This window comes from Dipodomys ordii, unplaced genomic scaffold (assembly GCF_000151885.1).
Source record: "Dipodomys ordii isolate 6190 unplaced genomic scaffold, Dord_2.0 Scaffold17, whole genome shotgun sequence".
Classification (NCBI taxonomy): Eukaryota; Metazoa; Chordata; class Mammalia; order Rodentia; family Heteromyidae; genus Dipodomys; species Dipodomys ordii.
Window position 1 is genome coordinate 10977736 of NW_012267233.1, and position 12654 is coordinate 10990389.

The 12654-nt window shown below is 35.3% G+C and overlaps 1 protein-coding gene across 2 annotated transcripts in view; it reads left to right on the forward strand.

Annotated features, from left to right (window-relative positions):
* Rnf19a (ring finger protein 19A, RBR E3 ubiquitin protein ligase) overlaps window positions 1-12654 on the forward strand; it is a 47606-nt gene that overhangs the window by 10527 nt on the left and 24425 nt on the right. For both annotated transcript variants that reach the window (XM_013012508.1, XM_013012509.1), the window contains exon 2: window positions 2015-2781. In XM_013012508.1, coding sequence (XP_012867962.1) covers window positions 2186-2781 — 596 coding nt within the window. In that variant the 5' untranslated portion in view covers window positions 2015-2185. The remainder of the gene's footprint in view (window positions 1-2014; window positions 2782-12654) is intronic.

Sequence of the window (12654 nt, forward strand, 5' to 3'; positions counted from 1 at the left end):
AAGCTCCTATTTTACCATCACCCCAAGGTTGTGACTTCTAATATTATAGATTAGTTCTGCCTATTTTGAATTTTACCTGAGTGACATTTTATAGCACACCTTCTTTTATGTGGCATTCGTTACTTCATATGTAGCAGTGTTTTCATTTTATGATATGCCTTAGTGCAAATATACCACAACTTGTTCATCTGCTCTACTCTTGATGGAAATGTGGGCTTTTTCTCTATTGACTATTATAACTAATACTGTTTGGAACATTGTTATATGTGCACCATCGGATACCTTCATGCATGCGTTATTAGAAAATGATATAGAAGAGAACTTGTGTACTCCTATCTAGAAGTGGTAATAAGAGTGAATGTTCATATTTGGTAGATATTCTTAACAGATTTCCAAAGTATAGATGGGCTATTTTATGTACCATTTTATATTCCTAACACCAGTATGAGAGAGTTCCCATTCTTCCATATCCTTGTGGACAACTGCAGATACCAATTTTTAAATTTTAACTATTAAGTATATAGTAACTTCTCAGTGTGGCTTTAATTTTTTCTCCCTTATGACTAATGATGTTGATCATTTTCTTACAACTTTAAGTGCCTCTTAAGTCCTCTTCCCATTTATCTGTTGGGTTTGTCTACTTTTATTGATTTGTAACTTTTTGTGTATTTAGGGTATCATTCCCTTATTAGTTATATATACCACAAGTCTTCTCCAAACCCTTAGTGTACTGTCCCTTACTTTTATTATAGATCAATATATCAATCTTTTCTTTTATGATTATCAATAATGTTCTGTTTAAGGGCATCTTTTTATTGAAAATATTTCAGTTTCTTCTGTTTCCTAAAAGTGTCATCGTTTTATTGTTTACATTTAGATCTATGAGTCACTTGGAGTTAATACATTAATGGTATTGATTTTTTTGGTATTTTAATGACACTAATGACACTTTTTCATCAGTATTTTTTACTGGAATTTATTAGTATTATTTTTTAACAGTACTGGGTTTGAACTCTGTGCTTTGCATTTGCTGAGTAGGTACTATGCCTCTGTGTCACATCTCTTACCCTTTTCTGCACTGGTTTTTATGAGACAGAACCTCACTTTTTGCCGAGGCCTATGCTGTGTACTGTGTACTGTGTACCTCAAGCCACCTATTTTATGCTTTTTGTTATAACTGGGATGATAGGCACATGCTACCACACCTAGCTGCTTCTGTTGAGATGGAGTCTCATGGACTTTTCTACTTGAACTGACTTGGAAGTGCTCTCCTCTCAATCTTAGCCTTCTACATAGCTAGGATAACAAATGTGCATCACTCCATTCAGCTATCGGTTGGATGGGGGTAGTCTCACATGTCTGCCTGGGCTATCTTTGAACTATAATCTCCCAGTCTCAGCCTCTGAAGTTTATAGGATTATAGGCACGATCCACCAGTACCTACTTTAATTTTTCAGATAGGATATCACATTTTTGCCCAGCAAAATAAAGACTGTGATCATCTTAATTATACTTCTCATATAGCAAGGGTAACAGATAAATATAGGATTTCACTAACTTTTTACCACAAACCTCTTGATCACCACTTCCCAAATAGCTGAGGTTACAGATGTAAGCCACTATATTTGGCCTTTGGAATTGATTTTTATACATGAGGTGAGCCATAGGTTAAACTTGTTTTATTTTCTCAAATGAAAAACCAGTCAACACTGTAATTTTTTAAGGCCATTCTCAGTGCTAAGAATGTTACCTTGGTCATAATTCAAATATCATACATATGGAACATTTTTCTATCCTATGCTCTGTCAGTTCAAATATAGAGAATCTTTTGTTAAGATTAAAGAACGTTCTCACTGCTATTTCAGAATTAATTTTATATTCACCTGTAGGCTGTCAGTATTTTTAATCTAATGATTGAAGAACACACTTGTTTGAAATTGCACAGAGAATCTGTTTATAAAAACATACAAAAATTACAATTAAATGGTCTTGAGTTTTTGTTTTTGTTTTTCAGGACATCCATGATATAGTCTTCTATAAACTGAACTTTTTCAAGAATTCTCTGAGGGAGCCATGTTGGATTTTGTTACATCATGACTTAATCTGAATGCAAGAACAAGAAATAAGTTTTACTTCTAAATATAATGAAGGGCTGTGTATAACCACTGGCCCTGACTAAATTCTGATGAGTATTTTAGACATGAGTTTACATCGGCAAATGGGTTCAGATCGTGATCTTCAGTCTTCTGCCTCATCTGTGAGCTTGCCTTCAGTCAAAAAGGCACCGAAAAAAAGAAGAATTTCAATAGGCTCTCTGTTTCGGAGGAAAAAGGATACTAAACGTAAATCAAGGGAGCTAAATGGAGGGGTGGATGGAATTGCGAGTATTGAAAGTATACATTCTGAAATGTGTACTGATAAGAACTCCATTTTCTCTACAAATACCTCTTCTGACAATGGACTAACATTGATCAGCAAACAAATTGGAGACTTTATAGAGTGTCCTTTGTGCCTTTTGCGGCATTCTAAAGACAGATTTCCTGATATAATGACCTGTCATCACAGATCTTGTGTGGATTGCTTACGACAGTACCTAAGGATAGAAATCTCTGAAAGTAGAGTGAATATTAGTTGCCCAGAGTGTACTGAACGGTTCAATCCCCATGACATTCGTTTGATACTAAGTGATGATGTCCTAATGGAAAAATATGAAGAGTTTATGCTTAGACGGTGGCTTGTTGCAGATCCTGACTGTAGGTGGTGTCCAGCTCCTGATTGTGGGTAAGAAGATTTTGACTTTTCTGAGTTAATTGGTTGTTCCCTGGAGATAAGAATTTGCTTACTGTTACTGAAAAAAACAGTCTTAACATGCAAGACAACTTATTTGTTTAAAGACTAAACTGAGCATATATCATGTGAGGCACTATATTAGTTGTTAATGTCAAGAATCAAAACTTGTTTTTATTTTGTCTCTTTATTCAATTCCATATTTGGAAGGAAGGAATAAGATAGTGAGAACAGGATTTACCTGTATACAATACTGAACTTTCCTGTCCATTTGGAGAACTTTTATTTGGGACTAACAAAATGATCAGGATTATTGGTGATGGCAGTTATTTTGGGATATAAATAAATGATCCTTTTGAAAAATACCTTAATTGCAGAATAATGTGCTCAAGTTTGTATATGTAAGAGTTTCTAGTCTCAAGATGTGCTACATATAGTGTTGTACTATTTCATTTACTTTAAGTTTTTAAATTATAAATACCATTTAATCAGCACTTAAGTTTTTTATGTTAACATTATCCACTGTTCTTAGTGCAGTTATTATGTTCATTTGTCAGAACTAAGAAAAAAGTCATATATCCTTCAGGAATAGAGAAAGCCATAAACAGTAAGACTTACTTATATAAATAAAACAAATATAAGTAAGAGCTTATGAAAACCTGGAATTTCCAGGTTATAGAGTCTCAGGCATCACTGGAATATGAATTTATCAAATTACAATTTTGGAGGCAGGCATGGTGATACACACAGGAGGATCATGAATTTGGGGTCTTCAAAAAAAGAAAAATACAATTTTAGGATATATCATCTGAATTGGATGCTTATTGATTAATAAATTTTAATATTGTATTTTATAATTTAAAATAAGGAAAGTTGTGTTTCTAGTGTGTACACATAAGTCCTGGTTTTCTCTGGTATGAGTAGCACTAAAGACCTATCAAGGATTTCAGTAAAAATTTTATTAGTTATTTATGAATTCATGAATTTATTAATTATGGGTAGGACAAAGTGGGCTGTGGTGAGCTAGGTTTCCAGGGACAATGGTATAACCAACCTCTAGGACACATGAAAGACTAAACTCTCAAGAAAATGATGGGAAGAAAATACTGTTCAATAATGGACAGTATCTTCAAATGATGTGATATGATTGTATTACTCTTTTTTGTGGTGTAGAGTTTGAACTCAGGGTTTTGAATTTTCTAGGCAAGTATGCAGCTAATTGAACCATAGCCTGTTGTTTGCTTTAATTATTTTAAAGAAAGGATCTCACATTTTTACCCAAATCTGGCTTTGAACCTTGATCTTCCTACCCTAGTCTCCAAGGAAGCTGGGATTCTAGATGTATGCTACCAGCTTATTGGTTGATATGATGTCTTGCCAATGTTTTGCCTGGGCTAGCCATAAACTGTAATCTCCCTGATCTCTGTCTCTCAGGTAGTTGGGATTATAGGCCTGAATCATTCATGCTTAGCCTCTTATTCTCTCCCACATCTCCACTACCCCAAGACCAGAATTCAAACTCAGTACCTGATGCTTTTGCTCATTGGCTTGTTTTCTACCACCTGAGCCACACCTCCAGCCCCCTACTTTATTATTCTTTATAAACTCTTGGATGTATGATATTTCAGAAACTAATACTTTGGTGGTATTTTTGCTGGTACTAGAGTTTGAACCTGGCCTTGTGCTTACCCAACTGGCACTTTACCACTTGAGCCATGCCCACAGGTCAGCTTTTTGCTGGTTATTTTGTAAATGGAGTCTCACAGACTTTACTGCCTATGCTATCTTTGAGCTACAGTCCTTCAGATCTCAGCCTACTGAGTTGCTAGGATTACAGATTTGAGCCCTGGATGCCCAGCTACTTTGCTATAGTTTTGAAATTTTTTCTTTCATTGAGACTTTAATTTTCAAAAGTAAAATGTTTTATTATGTTAAATATTTTGAAGAAGATAAATGTTAATGTCTAGTTAAATAGTAACTATTATGAAAACAACCAGGCTTAATATGTAAGCTTAATATGGAATTGCCCTTCATTAATTTCACTAAATTAATTTTTGATTAATTACTCTTTACTGATTAATTTTTGGTGTTGATGGTTGTCAATAATTTTACCCACAGAGGCAGAGAAAACATGTTACACACACACATTTTTGGTTTATACTGGCTTTCTAGTTAAGAACATACATTTCATGTATTCGATCACATTGTAGGTTTTATGTTGGTATTAATGTAGAAAATCTCATCCACTAACATTAAGCTTGTATGTGTATTTTGAAGACATCATACTAAACAAGCCTTATTTAAAGTTACAGTATTATTTATTATGAACATGTATAAATTTTGGATTCCTATCCTATCATGTTACAAGGATTAGGATGAATTTTGTTGTTGTTGTTGTTGGGTATGAAACCCAGAGTCTTGTACATGTCAGGGAAGTATTCTGCCACTAAACTTTGTACTCCACCCCTGTGAAGTTGATTTTTAATCCTACACAGTAAACTTTTCATAGCTCTCACTTATTATTCCTCATCTTCATTTCCTAAGTATCTGTTTTGGTTTGGTTTTTGTAGTACCGGAGCTTGACCTGTGGCTTTGTACATGCTAGGCAAGTGATCTATCACTCAACTCTACCTAGTCCCCATTTTAACACTCAAATATTTAATGTACTAATGTGCTAGGTAGTAGAGATTTAATAACAAAAGACAAAATGGCTTGCCCTCATAACTAATTAAAACCTTTTAAGATGGAAGAAGCATCCTGATGCATACTTAAAATCCCCACACTAGGGAGGATGAGGCAAGAAGATTTAGAGTTCTGGGCCAGTGTGGGCTGCAGAGTAAGTCCCATTTCAGAAAATAAAGATAATAGGAGCAGGGAGAAAATTTTAGAACTCAAAAGAAGGACGTTTTAAATTAAAATTCCATTTACTTAAGTCTCACATAAAAAATATTGGTAAATGCCTGAACATTACCAATCATTCATAGAAATCTGTATCCACAGTGCTAGGACCATTACTGTTTACATAGCATTTAACCTCCTTCACTGTACACACGAACGATTTCCCCCTTCCCAGAAATGATAAGAAATTAGGAATTCTTCCTTTTTCGTTGGCCATTTTCTTTATCTGGCATTAATTTTGTTTAAACATGCCTAACACACTTAGAGTAAGAAAGACTACTGACTTAGCATGTATTGGAGATCTCTTGAGATTTCTGACCTAATACTGTTTTCATAGAAGACAGATGAAATTTGTTTAAAGGAAATTGTTTCCAAAAATTTGCCTTAAGAAAAGGCTTAGGCGGAAAGATCTGAGTGTTGTGCTATGATTTAACCAAAGTAAGAGTTTTTTGCTGGCCTGTTTGTAGGACATAGCAGTCCTTGCAGTTTTAGAGAAAACTTTCGTTATGGCTAGGAAAAAGAATAGGGTTAGGAAATTATAAGTCGAGGAGAGGAGAACCTGTCTCAGATAAAAAATACCAGATTACTTTCTGCTTTGGTGCCTTCATTTGCATGTTTTAGGCAGATAACAGAAAGTTGACTTTTTAGCCAGGAGCTGGTTGGCTCACACATGTAATACCAGCTACTTAAAGTGTCTGAGATCTGAGGATCACAGTTCAAAGCTAGCCTAGTCAGAAAAGTCCATGAGACCCTTATCTCTGATTAACTAGCAAAAAGCCAGGAGTACCACTGTGGCCCAAATGCTTGAGTGCCTGGCTGCCAAGCACAAGGCTCTGCGTTCAAGCTCAAGTGTGTACACACACACACACACACACACACAGTCTCTGCCATTTTAATTTTTCTTTTTTTTTTTGATGGGGGGTAGGGGCCATAGAGGATTTGAACTCAGGGCCTTGTGCTACACACACACACACACACACACACACACACACTGTCTCTGCCATTTTAATTTTTCTTTTTTTTTTGATGGGGGGTAGGGGCCATAGAGGATTTGAACTCAGGGCCTTGTGCTTAGTAGGTAGGCACTCCAGCACTTTTAAATACTTGCTTTCTTTTGTGGTTACAAATCAATTATTGACTGAACTAATCTGACTCTGTCCATAAGTCCTCTTACCCTATACAAGGACATAAGAAGTTCATACTACCCTATACTTTATTCAGTGTAATATAATGAACTATAAATTAGGTTTATGTAGTATCGAACTGGTTTTTTAGAACATATAAATGGTGTTCAGTGATAACACTAGTTGAGAAGAGGATACTGTTTTTAATGGATTAAGAAAAATGAGGCCATTAGTTTGGGATAGAATTAAAAATGTATATGTCCTGTTTTATATCTTATTCAGCAAAGAATTCCATAACTTGACAATTATTTGACATACTAGAAATACTTTTATAGGTTAACCTTTAAAATATTTGCACAGGCCAAAGACCTAACTTTTTCTCCAGAGGTGAAAAGTGTTACTTCTTATGTGTACTTGGAAGAAAGTAACTAGTACTTGGAAAACAGGTCTTGTATATAAGGATCCATAATGTTTCAGTACTTGTAATTGATGATTAGTGATTCAACAGACATTCATAAAAATATTCTGAGAGTTAATGGTTTGAACTGAGTTTGTTCTTTTTTAATTTTATTTATATTTTTATTATTATCTTCAAGTAGTTGTACAAAGAAGTTCCCATTCTACAAAACAGTATATGAATATATGAATACAAAGTGTCTGACAACATTGTCACCCATGGCCCCTAACCCTGAGTTTGTTCTTACTAATTTAGTTTTCTTCCTAACCATAAAATTAGACCAGATACATTTTAACATAATTCAATTTATACTACTTATACATTATTAATTGTTATTACAATTCTTAGTATGCTTAAGGGAGTTGGTTAAGAAGTAACATTTTTCACCTTACACCCTTGTTCAGAATGTGTTAACATATGACATAGAGCCACTGATTTTTCTTTTACTACGTAGTTGACTAAAGAAAATACTTTTCTAGATATTCAGGTAAAATACCAATCCTCAATCCCTAAATTTGACAGGCTTCTCCAGTTAGTCTCAGGTAGTCTGAGCATCTATAAGCTTCTCTTGCAGCTTGCAGTAAAGCTGAACAGAATGCCTCCTTTCTGAAGGATGCATATCCAAAGAGGGAATCAGGAGATGAACTTTACTTTTTTTTTTAAATTTTACTGTAAAGGTAATGTACAGAGGGGTTATAATTACATAAGTAAGGTAATGAGTACATTTCTTGTCTTACTTTCATCTAGATATTCCAGAGATAGTAATCAAGTTAGTCACTGCTTTTCCATTGGAATGACAGAAAATCCTGAAATAGAAGCATGAGCCTCTTGATTCTTGTATAAAACTTGACTTTTCTCATTAACTGAATCAAATAATTTTGATACTGTGGTTATATTTTCTTTGTTCTTTAAAGGTAGTCAGTTGAAAGCTTTATGCTTTTGTAAAACTTAACTTGTACTCCCACTTAATTATTTTTTCCAGTATTGGGTTTGAACTCAGGGACTCACACTTAGTTGGCTTGCTTGCTCATAGCTGGCACTCTACTCCTTGAGTCATGCCTCAAGTTCTAGCATTTTAATGGTTATATGGACAGTAGTTTCTCGGATTTTTATTCCTAGGCTGGCATCAAACCTCTATTCTCCAGATCTCAGCCTTCTGAGTAGCTAAGATTACAGGTGTGAGCCACAGGTGCATGGCTTTTTTCATTATTTTTTTAATTAATTAATTAATTTATTTTTTAATTTTTTGTGAACATACTGTATAGAGGAGTTACAATTACATGGGCAGGATAATGCGTACATTTCTTATCAAGCCTCCTCCTTTGTTTGCCCTTCACATCCCTTCCCAGCCTCCCCCCGCCCCCCCCCACCCAATCCCCCCACCCCGTACTAAAGTTGTAAAGTTCATTTTCGACATGACAACTTGTACTTCTCATTGTTGCAAGGGGTCCACCTTATTTAAACGAGTTGTTTTCCCCCCCCTCCTCTACAAATTATACCGACATCAAATATCAAAACATTTATTAAGACCATAATATCTTCTTAAGATTACATTTGGTTGGCTGTTTTTCCCCCTTTTTTGTTCCTTCAAAAGGAACTGGTAGAATATACCATCCTAGTTGCTAATCCCAATTCCTCAATGTTACCAATAGTATAATATATAAAAGGCAACACCCTCTCCCACAAACAAAAATCAAGACCAGATAAATTCAGGAAATAAAACGTTCTATTTATTGTGTTAAAAATTATTTTAGTAAGGGGGAAGAGAAAGTGATAAAGAGGGTAAGACTGATTGGAATATATTGTGAATATGTAAAAATCTAACTGTGAAACCTCCTATATAACTAATGCAAGCTGATTTAAAAATTCTTCAGCAAAATCTAGTATAAAATAGAAAATAGGCATTATAGTTTTACTTACTAACATTTCCATAACTTGACCATTGAATCTTTTCTTGATGCACCTCTTAATAATAATGGAAAATCCTTCAAGAAAGATTGCTTTTGCAGTCTCTTCCCATTTTCCCACTTACTTCCTATCTCTCCTACTCCACAGCAGGGGTAAGTTTTTCAAGTAGCTGAAGCCTTTTAGCCGAAGGAATCTATCCCAGTATTTAAATACTGGCATATTTAAATCTTACACACTTTATGTCCTTCTATTTTTAAGATTATTTTACTTTTTTGAGACAGGATCTCATTGTTTTTCATTTGGCTTAATTCCTGATCTCAACTGATGGGCTTCCTGCCTCAGCCTCCCAAGAGGCTTGGACTATCTATGTACACTACTATACCTGACTTAAATATTAATTTTTGAGATGCATCAAGCCCATATTTTGACCAAATGATGAATGGGTAGATCTTAAGTCAAGGCTAAATAAAGATCTTAAGTCTGAGGCTAAATATAAATATATATATATAACTTTATTAAAAAGAAATTTGTAATCAGTATTAAATGTTTGACATCATAATGTAGGAATAATAATTTTCCTACACAGTCAACTATTGTTTTGCCCTGATAATTATAATTCATATTTTAATAGTTGTATGTAAGCAGTCACTTTAATAATGTCAGTACTTTTTGTTCATAGCAAAATAGGTAAATTCAGGATAAAGTTTTATAATAATGTATTTTATAAGGTAATACACTTTTAGATACAAAGTTTGGATAAATCTGAAATCTTGTCCATTTGTAAATCATTTTCTTTCTTTCTTTTTTAAACTTGTGCCAGTCCTGGGGCTTAAACTTAGGGTCTGGGCACTGTCCCTGAGCTGCTTTTGCTCAAGGCTAGTGTTCTACCACTTGAGCCACAGTACCACTTCTGGCTTTCCACTTCTGAAAATCATCTTAAAAGAAGGTTGGAAGTTTGGTTGTTGAGAAGCGTGTTTCACGTTTTCTGTTTTCTTGCCATACAGATTCCATAATTTTATGGATAGGAAGGTCACAATTGACATTCTGCTTTTAATTCTCCTTGTCAGTATATGAAGAACTTGCCTAAAAGACTTTTTCTTGAAAGACGTAGAGTCTAAATCATCAGTTAAAAAATTGTTAGTCCTAGCTGGGTGCCAGTGGCTCACCCTTGTAATTCTAGCTACTCAAGAGGCTGAGATCTGAAGATCATGGTTCAAAGCCAACCTGGGCAGGAACGTCCATGAGACTTTTATCTCCAATTAACCACCAGAAAACTGGAAGTGGCCCTGTGGCTCAAGTGGTAGAATGCTAGCCTTGAGCTGAAGAGTTCAGGGACAGTGCCCAAGCCCAGAGTTCAAGCCCCAAAACCGATGGGCCATTGCAACAATGATGCCCACAAGACAGTATATTGGAAATGAACTTTATAACTTTGGGGGGAGTGGGGGGAGGGCGAGGAGTGAGGAAGGAAAGGGATAGTGGAGAACAAGGGAAGGGGAACAATGCTTGAGAAGAAATGTACTCGTTGTCTTATTCATGTAACTGTAACCCCTCTGTACAGCATCTTTACAATAAAATAAAATAAATTTAAAAAAAATTGTTAGTCCTAGCCAAGCACTGTTGGCTCACAAGTGTAATCCTAGCTATTCAGGAGACCCAGGTAAACAAAGAAAGAAACAAACAAAAGCCAGAAGCGGAGCTTTAGCTCAAGTGGTAGAGCATTATTAGCCTTGAGCAAAAAAGCTCAGGGACAGTACCCAGACCCTGAACATTTCAAGCCTTAAGACTGGCGCACGCATGTACGTGCGCGCACACACACACAAACACAAATTGTTAACTCTTGCCAGGTGCCTGTGGGTTATGCCTATAATCTTAGTTTCTCAGGAAGCTGACATCGGAGGATTGCAATTTGAAGCCAGCCAAGACTGGAAAGCCTGTGAGATTCTTAGCTCCAGTTAACCACCAAAAAATCAGAAGTGGAACCATGACTCAAGTGGTAGAACCATAGCCTTGAGCAAAAAAAAAACCTCAGGGATAGCGCCCAGGCCCTGTGCTTAAGTCCCACACACGTGTGTGTGTGTGTGTGTGTGTGTGTGTGTGCATGTGTGTGTTATTCCATGTTAAATTGAAACCCCTTTATACAACCACTTAAAGATCATTTTAAATATATAAAAAAGACAAAAATGCTCTTGAAAATTTTGTTTAGTGATATGAACACAATCTTCTACAAAAGTTATAATTACAATATATAACTTAATTTGAATTAATCTATATTTTTATAAATATATTCTCAATATTTTTTTCTAAATTTATTGAAAACTTTCAGTATTCATATTAACTGTATTATTTTCTTATTTATTTTAAAGCTAAATTTGAACTTAATTTTTTTCAATCATCTTTAAAGATTATAGTATTTTACTCTTGTAACATAATGTACTTTTTTCCCCCCCAGTTCTGGAGCTTGAACTCAGGGCCAGGATACTATCCCTGAGCTTCTTTTGCTCAAGGCTAGTACTTTACCACTTAAGCCACAGTGTCATATCTGGCTTTTTCTGTTTATGTGGTACTGAGGGCTTCATGCATGCTAGGCAAGCACTCTATCACTAAGCCACATTCTCAACCCATAACATAATGTTTTTTGTTTTTTGCCAGTCCTGGCACCTCAGCTCAGGGCCTGAGCACTGTCCCTGAGCTGCTTTTGCTCAAGGCTAGCACTCTACCACTTGCCACAGTGCCACTTCCAGTATTTTCTGTTTATGTGGTACTGAGAAATCAAACCCAGGGCTTCATGCATGCAAGGCAAGCAATCTACCACTAAGCCACATTCCCAGCCCACATAATGTACATTTATACTTTAGTATCTACTAAAATTGTAAAAGATTTCTACTGCTATGTCTACAATGCACACCAATACTTGTTTTTTTAAGATAATTAATATTCAATCTATGTTGTTGTTGTTATTACTGTATTATGTTTTTGAAACAGAGTCTCAACTCTGTTGATTAGTATTGTCTGTGGAACTCTTCATCCTCCTGCCTCAGATTTAAAAGTGCTGGAATGATTACAAGGCAGTCACTGTCAGCTGTTAAGTTTTTGATGTAAAAATGATAATAACTTTTACAATCACATAATCCTTAATGAATCACAATTACAAAAATACTGGAATTGTTGTTGAAGCAGTCATTTGCTTATGAGGCCAAACTCTAAGCTGATTCTGATTTGAACTGAATACTCAGTTTATGACATAATATTTTATGTGTGGAAGACTTGGTTGAGGAGAGATTAGATTGGTGGAATTTTTATCAGCTAGCTTAAACCTCTCTCTGGCTTTGTAAATTGTGACCAGTTTCAAGAAATTGTTGGTGCTTGCATTGTTTCTAGCAGTCCTACGGTTTCCCATTTTGTCCCCCTTTAGTTTTTCCTTCCTTCAATAAAAGGGACCTCAGAGGTTTTTTTTCTTTTTCACTGTAATCACTGATTTAT